Below are 26,661 nucleotides of genomic sequence, written 5' to 3'. Positions count from 1 at the left end.
CGGCTAAGTATTTTTACTTCCACTTTATAGATAAGGCTACTGTGGTCCAGAGTCTTGTTTAAGTTCAGCAGTTAGAATAAAGGAGGTAATGGTTTTGTTTTTTTTTTTGAAATGACATTAAATCTCCGTCCCCTGCCCCACCTCCTTTTCTCTGCCCTTTGAGTCAACAAAGCTGCTTAGCAAAGCCTCACATTTCCCTTTGAGAAATAGAAACAAAAGTCTCCAGGGCTTTTTTTTTCCTGTTAAAAGAAGAAAGGTGCTGTAGAAGCAGATATGGTCATAATAAAGAGAACACAGGAAATACCCTCTAAATCAGCCTTAAGTATCAGGACTTGACTTTCTGAGTTAAGGGGGAGAACATCAGCCTGATGAATTTTGGTGTGGAAAAAATTTTGAGGCAGTTAATCCAAGCATCATCCTCAGTATAACAGGTGTGCTGTAAACAGACTCCAGAGAAACCACTGAAATCCAGAGGCCTGGGTGTGTGAGGCCTGGTGGACTGTTCCTTGAGGCTTTGCCCTGGCGTTGACTGTGGGATAGCTAGGTCTTCCTGTGATTCACCCTCAAACTATAAATGATTTTGTGTATGGTAACACCAGGCTAGTGAGCAAGCAGCAAAAGCAGAGTTATCCTAGATCAACTACCAGTTAAATTGGATTTAATTCAGGTGGAATGAATCTATGGCCCAGGCACTGAGCTACATGCTGGGTCACAGAGATGAATCAGGCAGGAGCCTGGCCCTCGAGGAATCTCAGTTTGCCTGACGAGAAACATAATTAAGTATTATAGCCCTGGACACACAGGTATTATAAAAGGGTTAACAATGTGCTCTGAGAACAGATTAAATCTTCCTGGATGTGTCACAGGTTTTACGAGCTGGGCTTTGTAGGATACCACCTGGTGGAAAGGGGAAAGACCTAGGCAGACGGAATAGTGTGAGCAAAGACGTGGGAGCGTCTGTTCGGGAAGGTGTGTAATTTTGGGTAGCTGGAACATAAGGTCCTTGGTGAGGATTGGAGGAAGAAGGCAAGGATGGAAATGCAGATGAAGCTAGAAAGACAGGCTGCGGTCAGAGCGTGAAGAGCATTGACTGTTCTGCTTAGGACAGACACCAGGCAGAAGTGAGCATCAAATGATCAAGTTTATCTTCTATAGCAATTATCATGTAGCAGGTACGCATTTGTTCTCCTCCAGATTCAGTTTTCTAAACCAAATAAAATCTAACTAAGCTCCAATAAAATCTAACTTGCCAGAGTTGGCCAAAAATGGACTCTTGGCTATGTTTTGGGGAATCTACTCCTTGGGGTTGTCAGAACAACTTGGGAGCTTACATGGTACCCAGAACATGGGGCAGCCAGGGTTTGGAACCCTGGGCGCGCACCCACGCACCGCCTGTCTGGCCATGCTGAGGCGGCATCCCACATACAGCAACTAGAAGGATGTGCAACTAGGACATACAACTATCTACTGGGGCTTTGGGGAGAAAGAGGGAAAAAAGGAGGAGAATTGGCAATAGATGTTAGCCCAGGGCCAGTCTTCCTCAGCAAAAAGAGGAGGATTGGCATGGGTGTTAGCTCAGGGCTGATCTTCCTCACACACACACACACACACAAAATTGTGTCAGACTTATTTGTCATAGGGAACCCTCACGTAGCACTTGTCTGACTCCATTTCTTACTATCTGTGTGATTGGGAAACACTTTTTTTTTTTTAACTTTTTTCCTTTTTTTTTGAGGAAGATTGGCCCTGAGCTAACATCTGTTGCCAATCTTCCTCTTTTTTCTTTCTTCCTCCCCAAAGCCCCAGCACGTAGTTGCATATCATAGTTGTAGAGTTATAGCTCTTCTATGTGGGACGCCACCTTAGCATGGCTTGATGAGCAGTGAGTAGGTCCGTGCCCAGGATCTGAACTGGTGAACCCTGGGCCACTGAAGCGGGACGTGTGAACTTAACCCCTATGCCACTGGGCCAGCCCTGGGAAACACTTCTTAATCTCAACCTAGCTGTAGTTTTCTCATCGGTAAAGATAATAGAGATACTAATAGTAGTTAATATGAAGTCGTGAAATTAATGCCCCCAGCATATAATGTTCAATAAACGTTAGGGGCCGGCCTGTGGTGTAGTGGTTAAGTTCCTGCGCTCCACTTTGGTGGCCTGGGGTTGGCCGGTTCAGATACCAGGCGGGGACCTATGCACCACTTATCAAGCCATGCTGTGGCAGGCATCCCATATAAAGTAGAGGAAGATGGGGAGGGATGTTAGTCCAGGGCCAGTCTTCCTCAGCAAAAAGAGGAGGGTTGGCAACAGATGTTAGCTCAGGGCTGATCTTCCTCACACACACACACAAAATGTTAACTATTGTTATTTAATAACATCATCCATCACTTACGTGATAATGGTAGAGGCAGGGTGCAGATTATCTCACATTATTATGGTTGTTATTGATGATTGATGAGCTGAGGGAGTGGGAAGTCTGGAATGACCCCCAGGTCTTGCTTAGCACCTTTGCTCCCTCTTACTGTGCCGATTTCTAGCGGTAATAATGCCCTACCTCTCCTTTTCCCCATTCTCTCCTCGAGGAGCTCTCAGTGTGGCAATCGCAATCAGGGTTCCAGACTCTCTGTCCCTTAGCATCTGAATTGTCTCTCACTGCTCCGAGGAGCTGGCTACGGTTTGCTGTGACAAATCACAAGCCCCTCTCCCTTCACTCCTGGGGCAAGACGGTGTCTCAGTCTTTTCTGAATCTCGAGATCCAACCCAGGGCCGAATCCCAGGGATTTCACTTCTGTGCCTCGCCAGTCTGGCTGCTGCCTCTGGAACTTTACTTCTTCGACCACTTAGGCGTACGGGATATCCCAGGGGCGGGACCAGATCCTAGAAACTCGGAAAGTCATGGATGAAAAGGTCTTTAAAATTGAGTCCCAACTCCTCATTTTACAGGTCAGTAAACTAAGGCTCAGAGAGAGGGGAAGTAGCTTGTGTAAAGAGATTAGGAGCAGACCAAGACTCAAACCCGGGGCTCCTGACTCCCGGCCCGAGCGAGGTCCACGACACCCCCAGGATGTCCCTAGTGGCCTCTCTCACTGGGGGCGACGCCAAAGCCAGGGCGATGGCAGCCACCCTCGTCCTCTCGGCTCTGGGGACCCCTGGCCGTGCCGCTCGCGCCGCACTTGGGGGCGGCTGGACTCTCCAGGGGCTGCGGGACTCCCCTAGGACTTGGAAAGGCCTCAGTGCGGCCCGTCGAGAGAAGGTGAGTGAAGGGAGTCGCGGGGGGTGGGTGGGTGGGGAGTGGGCAAAGCCCTGGCTGGGGGGTGGAGAATGACCTAGTAACTCAGACTTGGAAACCCTATTGGGCGCCACGCGGGCTGCGGTCCCGCCCCACCCCCGGCCCGGGCGAGTCCGGTCGACCCCGCCCCCTGGAGCCCTGTTCCCCCGGCAGCCGGCACGGCGCGCAGTAAGCCGATCGCTCCCGTCGGGCGTGCGGAGTCCCAGCCGCCGCGGCCCTGCGGCCGCCCCGCCCCACGATGCGCTAGGCTGCGGGCCTCGGCCGCCCGCGGCAGCATGGCCCGGCCCGTGCAGCTGGCGCCAGGCTCGCTAGCGCTGGTGCTATGCAGGCTGGAGGCGCAGGAGGCGGCGGGGGGCGCGGAGGAGCCGGGTGGGCGAGCGGTGTTCCGCGCCTTCCGCCGCGCCAACGCGCGCTGCTTCTGGAACTCGCGGCTGGCGCGCGCCGCCTCGCGGCTGGCCTTCCAGGGCTGGCTGCGGCGCGGGGTGCTGCTGGTGCACGCGCCCCCCGCGAGCCTGCAGGTGCTGCGCGACGCCTGGTGCCGCCGGGCGCTGCGCCCGCCCCGCGGCTTCCGCATCAGGGCGGTGGGTGAGTGCGGGGCCCGGAGGGGAGGGGCGCCCCGCGCGACCTGCGGGGACCGAGCCCTGGCCGCGGGGGCCTCTGCGGTCCCAGGCTCAACTTTGAGGGAGCAGGAACTGGGGCAGGGGCGCGTGAGCGGATGGGACGCCAGCGGCGGATGGGAGGCCAGGCCGAGTGGCTGGAGGAGGACTGGCCTCCCAAGACATTACCTCCCGCTAGGACGCTGAAGCTTCGGCCTCTGAGATGTGCCAACTCCTGAATGTCTCCATTCCTCAACTCTTTCAGCCAGTGGATCCCACAGGTTCCTGGCCGAAGGAACTTTCTGTTTAGAAAAGTGATGCTCTGGGGAGAGAGGCTTAGGGCCTGGGGAGCCAGAGTTGCGGTCAGGAGACCGGGGCCCCTGTCTCTGCTCCATGAGGATGCTTAGGAAGGAGCTGGCCAGAATCTACCGATTCTCAACTGGCTGCTGCTGTTTTTTTTTTTTTTTTTTTTGGTTACAGACTTGGAGCGGCTGTGATTTTCGTGTCCTGCCGTACTGGGTGGTGTTGTGGTCTTGGATCAGGACGTAGCGGAAGGTTTGGGGTCCTTAACTGCTTGGGAAAAAGAGATGACAAAAGGCGCTCTGGACACATCCCATCCCGTGAGCTAAATAGAGAGAATTCCACCTTTCCAGTTTTTTTCAGAGAGCCCGTTTGTTAGAAGACAGCAGCTTTTTGCCTGCAAAATAGCTTCTCATTTGAGAAACTAAACCACTGCACTAGTGAGTGGTCTCTGACATCGCCACTAAACTCAGGGGGGCGTGTCAGCTCCCTGTAACAGCCTGGTTCTGTCTGTCTGCATTTATAGGGGGTTGTGGGGCCATTTGATGGTGTGCTGTTGACAAGTCTCCAGTTGTTCCAGTGAGTTTTGACTCCTATCAGGGAACCCCCCCTCTGTCTCAGTCCATAAATCACCCTCCTCTTCCATCTGAGGAGGAGGAACAGCAAGTAAAAAACATTTATTTCAGTCCTCAGGGAGAAGGGAACAGCGCAGCGAGAGACGCTTCATGTTGTGCCAGGGAGCTCAGGCCAGTGAAGTTAAACCTTGGCTTCTCACCTCCGTGCATTCCCATTCTGTGTGGGTCCCCCCACACACATCTTTTTTTCCCCTTAAGAGCAAAAAAGCTCATTGGAAAGCCACATACACATGTTTCATCTCCTTTTACTTGCGAAAGTGAGTGAAGAAAATAGGTTTCTGGCTCTGAAAGCAGTGAGCGGGATAGCCAAGCCAAAATTCTCACAGGGGAAGGGGTCTTTCCAACAGGCTGGATGAAAAACTCTTTTCACTTCTGTGTCCTCGGTTTTCCTGGTTTGAATTAGCAATTGCATTCTCTGGTTCCCCCACCCCCTTTCAAAAGGGGAGCATAGAGTATATTGCAGAGAGGGAGTGGGTGAAGTGGGGGTCTAGATCTGAGGGTGAAATAAGAGAGGGCTTGTGGTAAGCCAGAAGCAGCCATGATGCCACCACCTGGGGTTCAGCGAGCAGATTGCTGGTTCCTGGGTTGGCCCTGTTTGCTACCATCTGAAAGATGCAGCAAAGTGAACATCTCACCATGGGCTCTGATTCTCCACCCACTAGGCAATGCTGCCTCCTCACACAGCCAAGGATGCAGTGGACACTGTGTTCTGTGGAGTGTGCAATATAGTGGTTTTTACACTGGGACACTGCCCTTGACTTGGGTCTCTTGGCAGGAATGATTTTGAGGTTTTTAACAGAGTCCTGATAAGAATTTCAACATTTAGTTGGAATTTGTACAAAACCACCTAATAGGACATTTTGAGGAGCAAAATGGGAAAAGATCTTATTTGATGCAATCAATGGATGCATATGGGTTTTTTTTTTTTTTTGCTGAGGAAGATTAGCCCTGAGTTAACATCTCTGCCAATCTTCTACTTTTTATATGTGGGTTGCCACCACAGCATGGCTAACCAGTGGTGTAGGTCCGTGCCCAGGATCCGAACCTGCGAATCCGGGCCACGTAAGTGGAATGAGCTGACCTTAACTACTACACCAGGGAGCCACACCCAAGGGGGGTTTGTTTTGAATAGAGTTGCTAATTACTAGTCTAGCTTGGGGTCCTTGGGTCAGATCAAGGGAAAGAAGGCATCAAGGTAGCTCTTGGGCCATCTCAGAGTCCCAAGAAGGTGGTGAAGGCAGGAGGAATTGCCTTCCCCCAAAGGAATTGAAACTTTCAGTCCACTTACTTTCCTGAATCTGGCAGCATTGGCTTCCAGAAGCTAAAATAGGCTTCCGGGAAGGCAAGGCAAGAGCAGCTGTGTGCTATTGCTGGTTCTCGCTCCATTCTCGCGGTTACTTTGTGGGAAAGAGCAAAACGCTAGGAAAAGACACAAGGGATCAATTTGGTTTCTTTGCTGTAGTTTTTTTTTTTTTTTTTTTTTAAGGCTCAGTTACTCCTACATAAAAGCGTTTGGGCATAGGGAATGTTGCTGGCCCGCTCAGACAAAATACAGGGAGGGAAGGAGTGATGGCCGTCAGCTTTATAAACCCACTGTGCTCACGTGGGGTCCTTCTTCTGGGCTTCCAGGGCTCTGGGGGCTTCATCAGGTATGAGGAGGGAGCGCCCTGGCCAAGCAGGCCAGAGTGACCCAAGCCCCAGGTGCAGACCTGAATTTAAGGCCTGCAGGGTTTATGTTTTCTCCATGTTGTGTGCCTTTTCTTTCCCTCTTCACTTTCTCTACTCCAGCTTCCCTCTGGTGAGAAAAATAGTTCCCAGGCTGAGAGCATTTCCCTAAAAAGAGGGACATAGGATCTTGAGTATGGTAACCAGGAGCTAACTCTTATTTTGTGCTCCAGTCCTCAAGTGTTTTCTGTTGTTTTGTTTTGTTTTTGGCAAATGACAACAAATGAAAAGGGTGAGCTCTGGAAGCTGGAGAGAGACATCTGCTTACCCAGCTGAGCCACTGCAGGTGGTGGGGGTGAGGGACACTTGGATTTGTTTGGGTGAATCAGTTGTTACTCTGGGACCACACCTACTGGGGAGGTGAAAGGTTAATGATGGCTTCCTGGGGTAAGGGAGGGAAGGCCACTTGGCCAAACAAGTTTGTTCCCTTCTGGAATTTATAGCTAGGTATCCCTACTCTTTCAACCCTAGCGTGACCTTCCGTCTTTTCTCATGGAATAAAAATGCCTGTGGCTTTTTAAATACTTGCTTTATGAATTCATTCATGTGCCAGGTTCTGTTCTAGGTGTTTCTGTGTGTGTGCTTTTTTTTTTTTTGTGAGGAAGATCGGCCCTGAGCTAACATCCAATGCCAATCCTCCTCTGTTTTGCAGAGGAAGATTGGCCCTGGGCTAACATCCGTGCCCATACTTTTTGTATGGGACGCCGCCATAGCATGGCTTGACAAGCGGTGTGTCGGTGCGCGCCAGGGATCCGAACCTGCAAACCCCAGGCTGCCGCAGCAGAGCGTGTGCACTTAATTGCTGTGCCACCGGGCTGGCCCCAAGGTGTTTCTGTGTTTTAATGCATCTTTCATTCAAAGTTGCGTGTGCTCAAAGAGAAAATGGAGTCAGCCTGTTTCCTCTATATTTAGTTTAAGAGGGGATAGCTGACTGGGAGTCTGTGTTCTGGAAGTTGGCTGGTTCACACACAGTCCTCTGCATCCCACGATGATGTGTGGGCGCTGCAGGTTCTGCCTCTGATTTAGTTGGTTGGGCAAGAATTCCCTAGTGTGTACTTTGGGGGGGTACCAAAGATCAGGCAGTTCAGGCTGGTGAAGAGGAGGTGATGAGAAGATCTTCCCACCTCTCCTCATGTCCCCCCTACCTGCTGCCTGAAACATCTCTGAGCACAGAGAGATATCAAGGCAAAATTGCAAGTGCCCTAGAAGAGTAGAGGCCAGTCACTGATTTATGCTAAGTGTGAATGACTGGTTTCAGAATCTGTTCTGCGATCTGGTTTGGAAGAGGAGGAACAGTCAAGGGTACCTGGTGCCTGATGATACAAGAGTTGGGCAAACATCTGAAATGTTCTGACTTATCCGATTTAGGGAATGGCATGGGAGTGTGTAGAGATGGCAAGGAGAGGGAATGGTCCAACTATCCTGCCTTGTTTCTGAAGTCCTACCTTGAATTGGCAGTAGGACATCTTGTAGGGTTTATTAGCTAATGGAATTTTTAAGGTGAAATTTACATTTAGTGAAATGCACAAATCATGAGTGTAGTATTTGATGCATTTTTCAAATACGTACATGAGTGTAACCCAAATTCCTAACAGGAATTTAGATGTTACCATTACCCCAGAAAGTTCCTTCTTGCCCCTTCCCAGTCAGCTCTGCCCCGACCCTCAGAAGTAACCACTATTCTGATTTTTTTAAATTATAAATTAATTTTACCTGTTCAAGAACTTCACATAAATGGAATCATATAGTATGTACTCTTTTGTGTGAGGATTCTTTCACTCAGCTTAATGTTCCTGAGATTCATTTCTGTTGTATTACTAGTTTGTTCCTTTTTGTTGCTGAGTAGAATTCCATTGTACGAAGATACCATCTATTTTCCCTTAGATGGACACCTGGGATGTTTCCAGTTTATGGCTAGTATGAATAAAGCTTCTGTGAATATTTATGTACAAGTTTTCTTATGCTTTTATTTCCCTGGGGTCCTTACCTAGGAGATGAATTGCTGACTCATTGAGTAGGTTATGTTTAGTTTTATGGAGCATTTTTCCGAAGTGGTTGTACCATTTTACACTCCTACCAACAAAGTGAGATAGTTCTGGTTGCTCCTCATCTTTGTCAACATCTGATGTTGTCAGTCTTTCTAATTTTAGCTCTTCTGGTGGTATCTAGTGGTATCTTGTAGTTTTAATTTTTGTACTCCCCTGATGACTATTGATATTGGTCATCATATTGGCACACTTTTTCATGTGCTTATCAACTTCCTTTGTGAAATGTCTGAATATTTTGCTCTTTTTTAATTGGATTGTCTTTTTATTATTATTTATTATTTTATTATTGAATTGTAGGAGTTCTTTATATATCCCGAATACCAGTCTTTTGTTAGATATATGTTTTGTGAATATGGTCTAGCTTGTGGCTTGCCTATTCAATTTTTCAGTGGTGTCTTTTGGAGAGAAGTTTTAGATTTTGATTAAGACTAATTTATCCATTTTTCATTGTACTTTTTGCATCCTTATTAAATAAATTTTTTTTTTTAATAATTTTATTTATTTATTTTTTCCCCCCAAAGCCCCAGTAGACAGTTGTATGTTATAGTTGCACATCCTTCTAGTTGCTGTATGTGGGACTCGGCCTCAGCATGGCCGGAGAAGCGGCGCGTCAGTGCGCACCTGGGATCCGAACCCAGGCCGCCAGCAGCGGAGTGCACGCACTCAACCACTAAGCCACGGGGCCGGCCCTAAATAAATTTTTCTTAACCCAAAGATTTTCTCCTGTGTTTTCTTATAGAATTTTTATAGTTTTACATTTATGTTTATGATCCATTTTGAGTTAATTTTTGTGATTAGTATGAGGTGTAGGTTGCAGTTTATTTTTTTTGCGTGTGGGTGTCCGGTTCTTCAAGAATGATTTGTTGAAAAGAGTAGCCTTTGCATTCAAAGGCATTGAATTGCCTTTGCAACTTTGTTGGAAATCAGTTGACTGTATATGTGAGAGTCTGTTTCCATTGATCTTGAGTCTTTCCTTTCGTCAATACCATACTGTCTTATTGTACTTTATAGTAAGACTTGAAATCCAATGTTGTGAGTCTTCCAACTTTGTTCTTCCTCAAAATTGTTTTTGCTACTTTAGGTTTTTTTGTTTTTCCACACGAATTTTAGAATCAGCTTGTCCATTTCTAAAAAACAAAAGTCCAGCTGGGATTGGTTGGGATTGTGTTGAAGCAATAGATCAGTTTGAAGTTAGATGAGAAATTAATGGTTTTGGTTTGCCTGAGACTACCCTGGTTTTAGAAATGATAGTTTTGCATCTTGGGAACCCCTTCAGTGTCAGGCAAGCTGGGACAATTGGTCACCCTAATTTGAGGAGAAATGACATCTTAACAATCCATAGACATGGCATATATCTCTGTTTATTTGAGTGTTCTTAATTTCTCTTAGCAATGGTTTATACTTTTTAGTGTACTTTTTTTGGATGCTATTATAAATGGAATTATTTTAAGATAAACTTTTAATTTTGGAATAATTTTAGATTTACAGAAAAATTGGAAAGATAGTACAGAGTTCTATATTCATCACCCAGTTTTCCATAATGTTTTTAACCTTACCTTTTTTAAATTGAGATATAATTCACATAACATAAAATTAACCATTTTATTTTTATTTATTTATTTTTGTGAGGAAGATCAGCCCTGAGCTAACATCTGTGCTAATCCTCCTCTTTGTGCTGAGGAAGACCGGCTCTGAGCTAACATCTATTGCCAATCCTCCTCCTTTTTTTCCCCAAAGCCACAGTAGATAGTTGTATGTCATAGTTGCACATCCTTCTAGCTGCTGTATGTGAGACATGGCCTCCGCATGGCTGGAGAAGCAGTGCGTCAGTGCACGCCCGGGATCTGAACCCGGGCCGCCAGTAGCAGAGTGTGCGCACTTAACCGCTAAGCCACGGGGCCTGCCCTAAAATTAACCATTTTAAAGTGTACAGTTCAGTGGGTTTTAGTGTATTCACAATATTGTGCAGCCAGTACCATTATCTAGTTCCAGATTTTTTTTTTTTTTGGTAAGGAAGACTGGCCCTGAGCTAACACCTGTTGCCAATCTTCCTCTTTTGCTTGAGGAAGAGTGGCCCTGATCTAACATCTGTGCCCATTTTCCTCCTTTTTTTTTTTGGTACGTGGGATGCTGCCACAGCATGGCTTGATGAGTGGTGTAGGTCCACACCTGGGATCCGAACCTGCAAACTCCGGGCCACCAAAGCAGAGTGCACCAAACTTAACCACTGCACCACCAGGCTGGCCCCCAGAACATTTTCATTACCCCATAAAGATACCCTGTACCCACTAGCAGTCTCTCCTCATTCCCCTCTCCCCAAGCCTGTGCCTTCTTTCTCTATGAATTTGCCTATGCTGGACATTTCATATAAATGGAATCCCACAATATGTGGTCCTTATTGTGTCTGGTATTTTTCACTCAGCCTAATTTTTTCAAGGTTCATCCATGTTGTATCATGCATTAGTACTTCATTTTTATGGTCGAATAATATTCCATTGTATTGATATACCACATTTTGCTTATCCATTCATCCGTGGATGGTTATTTGGGTTGTTTCTACTTTTTGGCTGCTATGAATAATGCTGCCGTGAACATTTCTGTGCAAGTCTGTGTGTGGACATATATTTTTATTCTTTGGTAGATCCTATTGGGTTATTTTTTAGATAATTTGTTTCTCTGATGAGATTTCCAATTTGTTTGTTCATTATAAGCATATTTTCTTTTTTCAGTCTTTCAGCATAGTTATACCAGATTCTTTAAAATCCTTGTAATTCTAACGTCTCAGTCATCTCAGGGTCAGTCTCCTTGGTTGCCTTTTCTTTTGAAGGGGTCACATTTTCCCGTTTCTATATTGTCTAGTACTATGGATTCTGTCTCTGGCATTATGGGTGGTATGTAGTAGAGACTCTGGGTTGTTATGTTCCTCTGTAGAGTGTTGATTTTTTTGTTTGTTTATTTTATCAGGCCGTTAATTTGACCAGAGTCAAAACTCTGAACTGTATCTCCCCTGCAGTAGATGGCAGCTAAAATTTCTTAAGGTAGGCTGCTTGTGCCCTGTGCACGCATAGTTCATAGCTCAGCCATAGTCAGGCTGAGTTTATATGCAGAATTTGGAGTTCCACCTCTGTGGTTCAGTCCTTTCCATTACCACTTTCCTGCTATTGAAGCCGTTCTAAACTGTGTCCTTAGATTCTTTAAGCCAGTAAGACTGTGGGTTTCTACCAAAGTTTTAGCCTCCTGGCCTGGCTCCTACTGGGGCCTGCCTTTAGGTGAAGAGCTGTAAAAGATGGGAAACTTACCCAGTGCCGTTTCCTTCCAAGAGGACCTCCCCTTCACTTTCTACCTGGTTTTGGTTGCTTTTCAGTATCTTCAGGTAAAGGTTTTTATTTTTTGTCCAAAGTTTATAGTTGTTATTTGCAAGAGGATTGGTATAATACGATCTCGTCCACCTTTGTTAGAAGCAAAACCTCTTTAATGAATGTTTTTAATTCCTGTCTTTTCTTCTTTTAAAATGGTATTCTTTTTTTCTTTTAATCTTTTTTTTTTTCAGGAAGATTGGCCCTACGCTAACATCTGTTGCCAGTCTTCCTCTTTTTTCTTTTTCTTTTTTCACCCCAAAGCCCCAGCACATGGTTGCGTATCATAGATGTAGAGTAGTAGCTCTTCTATGTGGGACGCCGCCTCAGCGTGGCTAGATGAGTGGTGAGGAGGTCTGCGCCCAGAATCCGAACCAGCGAACCTGGGGCCACCGAAGTGGAACGTGCAAACCTAACTGCTGCACCACCGGGCCGGCCCCTAAAATGGCATTCTGATGAGAAATGACTAGCCCATAGAGAAATTAACGGTCATGACAAGATCATTTAGATAGTCACCAAAACCAAATGCCTGTGTTCCATCCCTTCCTTCTCCCAGATGGGTCTCGGTTTCTCTCCAGTCTTTTCTAGCTTGATTATCCCTTTTCCTCTGTTGGGTGGTAAGCTGGAATAATTCTGCCCATTTTGCAGACAGGAAACGGGATCAAGGCTGTCCTATGATGCCACTGTGATGCGGTTGGTGTTGCTTGGGTTTCTCGCCTTTCTCTCTATTCACCGCCAATCCTCCCAGGGTGAGGCTGTGGTATGCTGTGAAGGCTCTGATATTTTCCACCAGCCAGCGCCCCGGCACTCACACTCCCCATGAGGCTGTCAGGTTCCCACCAGGCCTTTGGTCCACTCCAAGGGCCAGGAAATGGCAGAAACAGCTGCTCTGACCATGCCCCTGCTCTCACCTCCCTCCTTTCTACCCAGGATCTTTCCAGCCATGTTTTTCTGGCTTTGTTCTGCCAGATGTTGCCTCTTACCTTATTCTGTGCAGGGACAGCCCAAGGGTTCAGTCTGAAAGAGCTAACGGGCTCACAACAGGGTGTCTTGTCGTTATCAAGCTGGATGATCTGTATATAGCATCTGGGTGGTTAATAAATGTCCCTGGCTCCATGTTTTGATTTAGCAACTGGGGGATAAGAGAAGACCCCTCTTGTTGCTGCCATATAGCATTGAGGTCCAGGAGGATGAAAAGAGCCATTAACCTGAAAATCAGCTTGGATTTATCTGCAGTCTCCCTCATGCCCCAGGCTAGTAGGTCACCAAGTTCCATGAGGCTTAACTCCTCAGTGTCTCTCAAACCCATCCCTTCCTCTCTGTCTCCACTGCTAGGCCTTTGTCCACCCAAGATCTCACATTTGCTACCTGAAGTATATATCTCCAGCTTCCTCCCTTTTTGTGGTGCCGCCTCCTGTCTGGTCCTGTGCATTCTAGTTCATTCTCTACCCTACAGGTAGGCAGACTCACGGCATCTAAAATGCAGATGTAATTCTGCTCTTCACCTGCTCGGATCCCTTTTGCTGCTCCCCTTAGCTTTTCAGGAAAAGTCCAGAGCCTTAATATGCACTGCAAGTCTCTCTAATCCACTTCCAGCCTGAGCGTCTTCATTCTCCCTACCTTCTGAAAGGTGCCTGCCTTCCTGTATCCGGGTCAATCAGAGAAACAAACCAGTATAAGATATAAAGATATTTATTATGAGAAATTGGTTTCGTGTGATTGTGGGGGCTGGCAAGGAAAGTCTGAAATTTGTAGGTCTGGCCGTCATGAAGGGCAGGCTGGAACTCTCAGGCACAAGCCAAAGCTGCTGTGCATAGATGGAATTTCTTCTTTTGGGAAGCCTCAGTTCTGCTTTTAAGGCCTTTCAACTGAACTAGATTGTGTAGGATAGTCTCCCTTACTTAAAGTCAACTGATTATAGACTTTAATTATGTCTATAAAAGAGCTTCACAGCAATGCCTGGGTTAGTGTTTGATTGAATAACAGGGGCTGTAGCTTAGCCAGGCTGACATATAAGACTGACCATCACACTTCCCTTCAGCCAGACCTAGGTGCTGTCCTCTGAACAAGCTGGGCTCTCACATAGGCTGTCTTTGCATGCTGTTCCCTCTGCTGGGTGCCTGAGATAGGTGCTGTTTGGTTTCCCCCATGCCTGCCATTAGTAGAGTCTCCCATCACTGGTTGTACTTACATGTCTGTTGCTCTTCGAGGAATAGCAAATTGTTGAGTCATGCTTGAGTTTTAGACACTTCATTCTTACCTCTGCTTCTGGCTGAGAGGTGAATGTCCCAGAAAGTTTGGTGGTCAGCTCCAGGCTATTTGTTTATTTATTTGCTGAGAAAGATTAGCTGTGAGCTAACATCTGTTGCCAATCTTCCTCATTTTTTTTTTGCTCGAGGAAGATTAGCCCTGAGCTAACATCTGTGACAGTCTTCCTCTGTTTTGTATGTGGGTTGCCACCACAGCATGGCTGACGAGTGGTGTAGGTCTGCACCCAGGATCTGAACCCTTGAACCTAGGCTGCCAAAGCAGAGTGTGCTGAACTTAACCACTACACCACAGGACCGGCCCGTTGTTTGTCTATTTTTAAATGTGGTCATCTTCCTTTTCTCATTGTATCATGCATTGAGCCTTTTAAATATCCTTGTGAATCTCATGTGCATCACTACTAAAGAACAGTAGTGCAAAATTATTTTCAATTTCAGACAGCAAAACTGAGACTTGAAGAGTCACTGAAAACTGTAGTTTAAAGTTTCCAGATCACCCTGAACCACTCTGGTTAGTGGAGAAAACTCAGGGTCAAATTCCTGCCGTGCCACTTATTAGCTACATGACCTTGAGATAGTTATTTAACTGCTCTCAGCTCTATTGTCTTCGTGGGTACAAATGAGGATATAATAGCTGCTTTGCAGGTCGTTTTGAAGATAAGGTACCTGAGAGCACTTGGTCTGTGCCTTGTCCAGAGTCAAAGTCAGGAAAACAACAAACAGTTGGCAATCCCCAGCATGGAGGGAGAAGAAAACGTGTCTCTGGATTCTCTTTCTCTGGATAGACTGTCTCCACTGGGGCCTGTGCTCATCATTGCTAGTCTGGCACATGTTTATGTTCAAGATCTCTGTCTGTCCGTTTGTCCTGTCCTTCCTGTTATATCCCAGACTCCTTGGTGCTGGTCAGGTCCTCAGCCCTTTGTTGTCCTGGGCTTTCGCTCAGATCCCAAAGGATGTCTGGTGCTGTAGAAAGAGCCCTGAACTGGGATTCTGATGCCTGAGTTTGGAGCTAACCCTGGGAGCCTTCAGGTCAGTCGTGTCACTTCTCTGGACCTCTGGGTCTTCAGCTGTGAACAGCTTGCTGCTCACTTTGGTTCTGTTGACTGCTGAGGCTTCCTGATTCCTGGCTTGGTACTAGCCTGTGGCTCTATCAGCCTGCCTCCTGTGTCAGGAGGCCCAGGGAGGAACAGACAGAAGCTCGCATGAAAGTTGCTTAAGATATTTTCCACAAACAGGGAAGTTGCACCTTCCCCTTAGTTCCACCCAGACATCTTGTTCTCTAGTACCATTCTCCCTTTGCGAAGCATCTGAAGTATGGCTGCTGCTGGAGCAACCATACCATGCTGGGCCCCCCTTGCTCACACAATCATTTGTTAGGTGTGCCTTGAGCATTAATTGTCTGCCTGGCCCTGTGCTGGTCGATATAGAGAAGGAAAAGGCTCATGCCCTGACCTCAAGGAGCTCATAGCCTAGCGGTCAGGTGGACGAATAAGTGAGTTATAGGGAGCAATAGGACAGTTGACCATGAGTCCCGTGTGTGCCTGTGTGCGTGCACATGTTTCTAAGGAAAACTTCCTGGAGGAAGTGATGCCTAAACTGAGATAGGAGAATAAGTAGATGTTAGCTCGATGAGAAGCACATTTTAAGCAGAGGGGGAGGGCATGTGTCCCAAGGCATGGCCCACATGGGGAACCACAAGCAGCTGAGCACAGCCAGAGTGTGGAGTGGGAGGTGGGCAGTGGCATGAAGGGCCTGGAGAGGGGCTGGCCTGTGACAGGCCTTGACTGCTATCCTGAAGGGTGTGGATTTGAGCCTGAGGCCACTGAAGAGTATTAAGCAGTAGAGTGAATATATGTGTATGTGATTATATTTGTAATCCTGTTTAACATGATACATGGGAGATATTTCCCAGCCTTATGTGTGTATTATCTTCCATTGAGATTGTCGCCTGCAGTGGCAGTGCCTTTGACGGGTTATATAACCCCTGTGGACCTACTGCAGATTATGCTATTGGTGCTTGGTAAGTGGTGGTCTGTCATCTGAGTAAGGCTGCAGAAAGAGCCGGAGGGCCATGCAGAACACCCAGGATCTAATTCCCCTGTCAGTAATCAACTGAGTGACCAGCTTCTCATCCAGTCTTCTTGGGGCCTCAGTTGCCTCGTCTTTCGGCGAGCATTCTGCCTCCCTTTCTACTTCACAGAGTTGGCATCAGGCCAGGCTCAAATGAGATACTATCAGAACACACTTTGAAAAGTACCAAGTACAAGCCCCAAGATGTCTTTCCATTTATTATGTTTTCTGTATTTTTCATCAGTGTTTTATAGTGTTCAGCATGCAAATCTTTCACTTCCTTAATTAAGTTTATTCCTAAGGATTTTATACTTTTTTGATGCTGTTGTAAATGGGATTATTTACTTATTTTCCTTTTTGCATAGTTCCTTGTTAATGTATAGAAATGCAACGGATTTTTGTATGTTGATTTTGTATCCTGCAACTTTACTGAATTTGTTGATTAGTTCTAACAGTTTTTTGTGGAGTCTCTAGGGTTTTCCACATATATCATCATATCATCTGCAAATAGATAATTTTATTTCTTCCTTTCCAATTTGGGTGGCTTTTATTTCTTTTTCTTGCCTAATTGCTCTGGCTAGGACTTCTAGGATTATGTTGAATAAAGTGGTGAGAGTGGGCATCCTTGTTTTGTTCCTGATCTTACAGGGAAAGCTTTCAGTTTTTCCCCATTGATTATGATGTTAGCTGTGGGTTTTTCATATATGGACTTTTTTATGTTAATTAAGGTTAATTTAGGGGAACTTTATCCTGTGTTCATGGGTTGGAAGACTTATTTATTAATTTTTTTTGGTGAGGAAGATTAGTCCTGAGCTAACATCTGTTGCCAATCCTTCTCTTTTTGCTGAGGGAGATTGGCCCTGGGCTAACATCTGTGCCCATCTTCCTCTGCTTTATATGTGGGATGCCTGCCACAGCATGGCTTGATAAGCGTTGCATAAGTCCGTGCCCAGGATCCGAACACGCGAACCCCGGGCCGCTGAAGTGGAGCACGCGAACTTAACCACTACGTCACTGGGCCAGCCCCTTAAATGTCTGTGCCACCCAAAGTGATGTACAGATTCAATGCAATCTGTATCAAAACCTCAAGGGCATTTTTTACAGAAACGGAAAACAATTCTAAAATTCAGATGGGATCACAAAGGATCCTGAATGGTCAAAACAATCTTGAGCAAGAAAAACAAAGCTGGAGGCATCACGCTTGCTGATTTTAATATGTTACAAAGCTACAGTAATTAAAACTATGATACTGACATAAAGACAGACATATACACCAATGGAAAAGAATAGAAAGCCCAGAAATAAACCCACACATATATAGTCAATTGATTTTTGACAAGGGTGCCAAGAATATATAATGGAGAAAGGGTAGTCTCTTTAACAAATCGTGTTGGGAAAACGTTTTGGATATCCACACGCAAAATGGTGAAATTAGACCCTTTCTTTATACCATACACAGATATCAACTCAACATGGATTGAAGACTTAAACATAAGACCTGAAACTGTAAAACTCCTAAAAAAACATAGAGGAAAATCTTCATGATAGGTTTTGGTAATGAATTCTTGAATATGACACCAAAAACGCAACACAAGCAAAAATAGACAAGTGGGACTAAAGTACAGACACTAAATATGAATAGTGGTTATGTTATCTCTGGTGTTGATTACGGTAGAGGTGTGTGTGTGCACATGCACTTGTGAATGTTTTTATATTTTTAAAGTATAACTTTTTTTAAGTACCTGTTATTTTAATTTGATTTTAATTTAATAGGTTGCTTAGGGAACATATTAACATGGTACAAAGGATACACAGTAAAAAGTCTCTCTTTCCCCTGCTCCCAGCTACTCATTTCCCTTCTATGGAAACAGCTGCAGTTACCAGTTCCCTAATCCTTCCAGAGATAGTTTATACACCTACAAGCAATATGTATAGATATATCCTCCCCCATGTTTACGTAAATGTTAGCATATTCCATGTATCTTTTTTTCTTGGAAACAAAAGTTTTCTAAAATGGTCATTAAAAAAAGGAAAAGTATCAATGCAAGAAAGTTAACATTGATCTAAGTGTGTCCAGAAACTCTAGCTCCGTAGCATGTAAATAGGTATTATGTGAAAGAGAGTTTCCTAGCTAAGTGAGTTTGGAAACCATGTGTGAACAGGTTTCAATACTGCAGAGACTTCTGGGAGACCTTGGTATGCTGATTGTCTACATCCAGGAGGCAAAAATTTAAGTGCTCGAAGCTTATTTTACCATGGAAAGCCCTTTCTGGGGGAGATGTTTGAGGCATTCTTGGGAAACTCTGGGTCCCTATGGAGCAACTTCTTGAGGAAAGAGCTGATCAGCTCATCGAGTGGGCCCAGAGGCCTGCCCTGCAGAGAGCCACTGTCTTAGAGCAGTAGTGATGGTGGGATGGAGAGACACGAAGTAAAAACTGCCAAAGTGCCCCTCCCCCAGGGAGGTAGGAGTTTTGGAGGATGGAGGGTGGGGCATGGGGAGCACTGGACAGAGTCTGGGCTGTTTGAAGAGGATTAATCATGTGACCTGGGGCAGAGTTTTCCCAGCACCCTGATCCTGCAGTCCTCCCCTTATAGATGGCAGTTGCCGTGCTTGCCCTGCTCCAAAGCTCTGGGACTTGAGTGTGGAAATATTCTATTCTGAAGATATTGTTCCCCCTCACACACACACAGTGGAGGTTTCAAGGAGTAGAGTTTGATTTCCCTTGAGTTCACAGGTTTCATAGATTAGAGGGCTTTCAAAGGCCCCCTGGAGGTTCAGCTAAACTGTGCTAGTAGGGGAAGTCAGACTTTAAGCTTTTACAAGGCAGAGAACTCTTTAGATCAGCTAACTCTTTACAGATGAGGAACCAGAAACTGCTTGCCCAAGATCATTTACAATATTAAGCTCATGACATGATTATTGACTTTTTTAAAAAAAATTTATCTGTTGGGGGGAAAAATGTGCAAAATGATCCCCTTCTTGTTGATGCAAGGCCCCTCTCTATGGCTCTGCACCATTTCTGTAGCAGTTAAGGATCAGGAAGTTCCTTGTGAAATTCTTTTTAAATCAAAACAGCTCTTGTCCCTTCAGGCCTAAAACCGACAGTTGTAACTTTATTCATTTGATGAAAGGGTCACAGCATAGATTTTTCCATAGCTGATTAGTCTTTTTTTTTTTTTTTTGGGAGGAAGATCAGCCCTGAGCTAACATCCGTGCTAATCCTTCTCTTTTTGCTGAGGAAGACCCGCTCTGAGCTAACATCTGTTGCCAATCCTCCTCCTTTTTTTTTTCCCCAAAGCCCCAGCAGATAGTTGCACGTCATAGTTGCACATCCTTCTAGTTGCTGTATGTGGGACGCAGCCTCAGCATGGCTGGAGAAGCGGTGCGTTGGTGCACGCCCAGGATCTGAACCCAGGCCGCCAGCAGCAGAGCACACGCACTTAACCGCTAAGCCACGGGGCCGGCCCTGATTAGTCTTACATAAGTGCAATTACTTATGTTTTTAAAATGAAATATTTGGCTTATTTTTTGGAGGTTTAGTGAGGTATAATTTACATACAGAAAAAATTATCCTTTTTAGGTACACAGGTCTGAGTTTTGACAAATGTAAACAGTTGTGCAACCACCACCACAATTAAGATATAGAATATTTCTATCACCCCCCAAAATTCCCTACTGACCCTTTGTAATCAATCCCATCCTTCTACCCCTGACCCCTGGCAATCACTGATCTGATTTCTGTCCCTGTAGTTTTGCCTTTTCTGGAATGTCATAAATAAATCATACAGTATGTATACCCTTTTGTGTCTGGCCTCTTTGACTTTGGATAATGCTTTTGAGCTTTGTCAGTGTGTATATCAGTAATTCATTCCTTTTTGTTCCTGAGTATTCCGTCATGTAGATGTTCCACAGTATATTCATCCATTCACCCAGCTGATGGATATTTGGGTTGCTTACAGATTTTAGTGGTTATGAACAAAGCTGCAATGAACATTCACTAACAGGTCTTGGTGTGGACATATGTTTTCATTTCTCTTGAGTAAATACTTAGGCATGGGATTAGAGGGCCATTTTCCAACGTGACTGTACCATTTTGCATTCCCACCAGCAATGTATGAGTATTCCAGTTCAGCATTGGATATTTTATTTATTTTTTTGGCTATTCTAATAGGTCGATAGTAGTATTTCATTGTAGCTTTAATTTGTATTTCCCTAATACCTAGTGAGTTGAGCGTCTTTTCCTGTGCTTATTTGCCATATGTATCTTCTTTGATGAAGTGTCTGTTAAAATCTTCTTCCCATTTTTAAAAATTGTTTTTTTCCCTCTTGAATTCTAGGAATTCTTCATATATTTTGGATACAAGTCCTTTATCGGACATGTGTTTTGCAAATGTTTTCTCCCCGCCTGTGACTTGTCTTTTTATTGTTATTATTATTTTTACCAGCGTCTTGTGAAGAACAGAAGTTTTTAATTTTAATGAAGTCCAGTTTATCGATTTTTTCTTTATTGTTTGTGTGTTTGTTGTGTCCTATCTAAGAAATCTTTGTCTAACCAACATCACAAAGATTTTTGTCCTGTGTTTTCTTTTAGAAATTTTATACGTTTAGGTTTATATTTAGATCTATGATGCATTTCATGTAAATTTTTTTAGATGCTTTGAGTGGGTTGAAGTTCATTTTTTCTGCATATGTGTCCAATTTTTCAGAACCATTTGTTGAAAAGACTGTCCTTTCTCCATTGAATAACCTTGACCTTTTGTTGAATATCATTTGACCACATATGTGTTGGTCTGTTTCTGGACTCTTCTGTTCTTTGTCTTTATACCTGTCCTTTCACCAATAGTGCACTGTCTTGATTATTGTAGCTATGTAGTAGATCTTGAAATCAGGTATTGTGTGAGACCTCTAACTTTGTTTCTTTTTGTTTTGTCTATTATAGGTCCTTTGCTTTTCCATATAAACTTTAGAATCAGCTTGTCAATTTCTACAAGAAAAAAATCCTGCTAGGATTTTTATTAGGATTGTGTTAAATCTATAGATCAATTTGAGGAAAATTCACATCTGAACAGTATTAAGTCTGCTGATGTGTGGACACAGTATATCTTTCTGTTAAATCTTCTTTGTTTCTGACTGTGTGTTACAAATGTAAATTTTGACCTTTGACTTCTGGAGCCTTTGAAAGCCTTCTGTGAAATCAGATGCCTTCCTACAAGGAGTGAGCAATGCAGGTGCACGAGGAAGCAGAGAAAATGGAAACCCCAGAAGACCCATTTAAATTCTTGAGAGGCACAGGGGCACTGAGGATCAAAAAGGAACAAATCCTTTGGGAAAAATTAGAAAATCCATATCCACTGAGGGGAAAAATATTTTGAAAGGCAGCAAGAGATGACCCTGGTTTACGTTTTAAGAGCATCAGCAGATACATGTTTATTGTGGGGCTTTGGTTGTTGGGGAGTTTGTTTTGTCAGGTTGAAGGGTGGGTTTGGGGATTAGAGGGTAGAAGTTTTTCTGTCTTCTCTTCTCCTGCCTGTACCTGGCCTGGAATTGATCAAGGCCTGTCCTTTAGTTGTTGGTGAAGAATCATCCTAGGCCAGCTCTGACCTGGGTGCCAGGGAGGGCAGCACAGTGAGCGAGGGGTGCTGGGTCTCCTTGTCCCGTGGGCATAGGCCGAGCGGCATTTCCTGTATTGGAAAATATGTCTGTCATTTTTCTTCTCATATCTCCTTCAGGGCAGAGGCTAGGAGCTTGCCCCTAGTCCCCGCTAATTGACCATAACTGAAAGGTGCTAATTCCAGCCAGACCTCAGCCCAGTCAGACCCAACCCAGCTTCACTGCCACGTGCCATCTAAGCCCAAGTTACCCACAAGGCCTCCTTTCACCCAGCCTTTGCTTGGGCTTTTCGGGGGCCTCTGATGCTGCTAGTCAGGGCCGATATTTAAGAAGGGGGAGAGGGGTTTCAGAACATAGTGCTCAATAGATATCAGTGGTCAAGAGAACCAGCTCTGGAGCTAGACTGCTGGTCTTCAAATCCTGTGAAGGCTACTAACCAAGACAGTGGGAATTTACTTCACTCTCCATGTCTCTGCTGGCCCTTCTGTAAAACTTAGATAATACTACTACAGTGGGTTGTTGGAGGAGTAAATGAAATGATAAAGCACTTAGCAGAGTGCCCAGCACAGTGAGCTCTCAATAAATGTTAGCAATTTATTATTATTGTGGACCTTGCAGGGTGCCAGGCATGCTATCCAAGTCTGACATCTCAGACTGTCCTGGAGGCCTCATTCTATCACTCTGGAGAGTGTGTTCTGGCCATCTTGATTCCACGTGCTGAAAAATCAGTACGGTGTTAAAACAGACAGAGAAACAATTTTCTTCTTCATTAGGACTGCACTAGTGTGGCCCAGGCTTTGCTGTTTCAGATTCGACCAGGCAATATTGGGCTCTGAGTCCATGATGCCTGGATTCCGGTCTTAACTCCTCCTTTAACTGGCCAGTCTCTGACCAGCTCTGGACTTCAGCTTCAGTCTGTGGAGGGGGAGTGTTCCACATCATAATGGACTGTTCTCATCCCATTGAATCAGTGAATGATTCTCATAGGCCAGTAATTCCTGACCTCTTCCTAACTTATAAATCACTATTTCCTAAAAATGTGGAATGGTCCATATTATTTTTAATTCAGAGAGAATAAAAATTATATTTAGAAAAATTGGAAATTGTGTGATTTCCACCACTCCCCATCTAACAGAGGCACTTTCAGCCTCTCGGAGCTGTGGTAGGAGTCCTCAACCAGAGGATGTTCATCTCTGGATCAGACTGAAGAGACCTAGGGCACTCAAGGCCTGCCCCTGCCTTGTCTTCTGGTGTGTGAGGCCTCTCCCATCGGATTGGGCCAAAGACCCCGTGCACAGAAACGGAAAGCTAGTAAGGGTGGAAGCTTAGCAGGACCAGGTATGCATGTTTGTCCCTCAAATTCCTTTCATGATTGTTCTTTCATCCCTGTTCCGTATTTTCATTCCTATTAGAATACAGGTTGAAAAATTATCTGCAAGGAGCAGTTTTTGGGGTTTTTTCTTGGTTTGGTTTTTTCCTGCAAGGAGCAGTTTTGGTGTTTGCTTTTGTCATTGTTTTTTATTGTTTTGTCACAGCCTTTTCCAGAATCCGTTTCTCTTAAACTTTCCATCGTCTGGCTCTCCACAACCCTAAGAAAGGAAATATAGGAGTAATGTGCCCTTTAAGTGGTAATTGTGGGTCACATAAAATGGCCTGTCTCTGGAGAGCAATAGCATTTGGTGATGATGCTTTTCAGAAAGCCCAGGCCTGTGTTTTTTGTTTTTCAACTGAGCTTAATTGTCTAGCCCTGCGGTTGCCCATAGTTATATTTGCTGGTTGAAAGCCCTGGTAATAAAAAGAACTTTTTTTTTTCTTTTTTTAGTGTTCTGTTATAACTGTAGAGGTTAGTGGTTACATGATGTGCCTTTATAAAGAAAGTTGATGACAGTCTTCCCAGAAGGAAGCCTTGTTCTCAAACCCAGGGCACTTTACAAAGACAGTAGCCCTATTTCCCTTCTTACCCTTTCATCCCACACAACAGATTAGGGCATTATTTCTCAGAATGTGTCATGTATAGCATTGGTGGTGGTACACAAGTTGATTTAGATATATATTTAAACATTAAAATTTTTTTTAATGAACTAAGGTGTATTTTCTATTATAGCAAATGGTACTGATTTTCCACTTAAAGTAAGGACATAAAGTTTCCTCAGTAGTGATTTTAATACAATTGATTTGAAGATACATATTATGTATGTGGATAAGTCCCAAATCCCACAGGTGACCCAAATGATTGATGTTTAGGAATAATGGACTAGAGTTTCTAAGACACTAACTTTTCAACTTCCCTCTAGAAAGCCCTGGTGGGTTTTATGTTGCGAACGTTTCCTTGGAGTTTAATACTGTGTTACACACTCATTTTAAAGTTGACACTTTGTCTGTAGCTGAGATTCCATGACATCTTATTTATTTATTTATACTTATACTTTTGTGTGGTTCGGCCAGGCCTCTTGGAGTATGGGGGCTGTAGGGAGGGCTCCGGTTACGGGGACATTACTGACTTGGACAGTTAGCTTCGATTATACAGGGTGCAGGCGTAGAGAATGAGGGGAAAGGGGAGAGGGTGAGAGGTGTTTTTTCCTCCTGACACCTTCTAATTCTCTGTGCATATCCAACTGAGTGTCCTACAATTCAATTCTCATGCTAACTACTTGGAGTTAGCATCAGACTCCAGGTTTAAGAGTTCAGTCCCACAAGACTGTCCCCACTTCAGATGCCAGTTGAAAGTACTGGGTCTTCGGGTTACTGAAATTTCTGTCCAGCTTGGCTACAAGGTCAGGAGTTCCCACAACCACCCTCCTCAGGTTCAATAGTTTACTAGACCAACTTGCAGAACTCAGAAAAGTGCTTTACTTACTGCTACCAGTTTATTATAAAGGACACAACTCAGGAACAGCCAAAGAGATGCGTAGGGCAAGGTATAGGGGAGAGGGCTTCAGATCTTCCATGCCCTCTTCAGCACCTTGATGTATTTACCAACTTGGAAGCTCTCCCAACTCTGTTGTTCAGGAGTTTTTATGGAACTTTCACATAGACATGATTTATTAAATTTCTGGCCATTGGTGATCAATGCAGTCTCCAGCCCCTTACTATCCCTAGAGTTTGGGGAATGGGGTTCCAATCTTCCAATCAAGGCTTGGTCTTTCTGGCAACCAGACCCCATCCTGAGGCTATTTAGGGGCCCACGATTCACTCTTATCAGGAAATTCCAAGGGTTTTAGGAGCTCTGTGCCAGGAACTGGGGACAAAGACCAAATATCTTTCCGTGATATGATAAGGGGAAATAAATCTCCACACAAAGTCAAACACAACTCTATCCTTGCAAAAAGAATGAGAGCAAGAGGGAGCCTCAATATTCTAGACAGTTTGAATGTTCCATAAGTAAACTTAATCATATGGATTTTAACTCACCTTCTTTTTTTTTTTTTTGTGAGGAAGATCAGCCCTGAGCTAACATCCATGCCAATCCTCCTCTTTTTGCTGAGGAAGACTGGCCCTGAGTTAACATCTGTGCCCATCTTCCTCCACTTTATATGCGATGCTGCCACAGCATGGCCTGACAAGTGGTGCATTGGTGCACGCCCGGGATCCGAACCCGGGCCACCAGCAGTGGAGCGCGTGCACTTAACCGCCTTGGGGCTGGGCCCCAATTAACTTACTTTCTAATATAACTGTCCTCCAATTGTGGCAGGAAAAAGTCACTAAATTTTAAAATCTTTTAGTTAGAGCATTGTTGAATTTTTTATATTCATCTTTATTGATTTTATCTGGAATGCACACATGAGGTGTTCTGGATCACAGACAAATTAGTTATTCTTTCATCACTTTAAATATGTTATCACAACGCCTTCTGGCCTCTGTTGTTTCTGGTGAGAAGTCAGCTGTTAATCTATTTGGGGCTCTCTTGCATGTGATGAGTTGTTTTTCTCTCGCTGCTTTCAAGATTTTCTTTTTGTCTTTGGTTTTCAGTGTTTACATTTTGATGTGTCTGTGTGTAGCGTTATCCTACTTGAAGTTCTGTGAGCTTCTGGGATGTATAGATTAATATTTTTACAGCAAATTTGGGAAGATTCTATTATTATTTCTTCAAATATTTTTCCCTGCTTCTTTCTCTTTCTCCTATCCTTCTGGTATTTCTCCTTACACGTAGATTGGTGCACTTAAAGGAGTCTTGTATTTTTCTGAGGCTCTGTTCACTTTTCTTCATTCTGTTTTCTCTCTGTTCTTTGGATTGCTTATTTAATTTCTATTGATCTATTTTCAGGGTAACTGATTCTTCTGCCAGTTCAAATCTACTGTTGAGCCCCTCTAATGAATTTTTAATTTTGGTTACTGTACTTGTTAACTCCAGAATTTTCATGTAGTTTTCTCTTTATCAGTATTCTCTATTTGGTGAGACATTGTCTTCATACTTTCCTTTACTTCTTTAAGCATAGTCCTTTAGTTCTTAGAGCGTGTGTTGGCTACTTGGAAGTTTTTAAATCTGACATCTAGTCCCTTTCACAGGCAGTTTCTGTTGCCTACTTTTTCCCCTGCATATGGGTCACAGGTTCCTGGTTCTTTGCATGTCTTGTGATGTTGTTGAGAACTGGACCTTTTAGGTAATGTATTATAGCAGCTCTGGATACAGATTCCTCTTTCCTCTCTCCGGGACTTGTATTTGTTTGCTTTTGTGACTTCACTAGACTATTTTAGTGGAATCTCTTTCCCCTGCAGCATGTAGCCTTTGGTGTTATTTATTTATTTATTTATTTATTTTTTTTGTGA

At 44.4% G+C, this 26,661-nt stretch overlaps 1 protein-coding gene across 1 annotated transcript in view; it reads left to right on the top strand.

Annotated features, from left to right (window-relative positions):
- Positions 1–3,500: 3,500 nt before the first annotated feature.
- Positions 3,501–26,661, top strand: part of STOX1 (storkhead box 1) — a 65,009-nt gene continuing 41,848 nt past the window's right edge. Inside the window, exon 1 of the mRNA XM_058543309.1 lies at positions 3,501–3,871. Coding sequence (XP_058399292.1) covers positions 3,562–3,871 — 310 coding nt within the window. The 5' untranslated portion in view covers positions 3,501–3,561. The remainder of the gene's footprint in view (positions 3,872–26,661) is intronic.

This window comes from Diceros bicornis, chromosome 6 (genome assembly GCF_020826845.1).
Source record: "Diceros bicornis minor isolate mBicDic1 chromosome 6, mDicBic1.mat.cur, whole genome shotgun sequence".
Lineage (NCBI taxonomy): Eukaryota > Metazoa > Chordata > Mammalia > Perissodactyla > Rhinocerotidae > Diceros > Diceros bicornis.
This window is presented reverse-complemented; position numbering and strand designations above follow the sequence as displayed.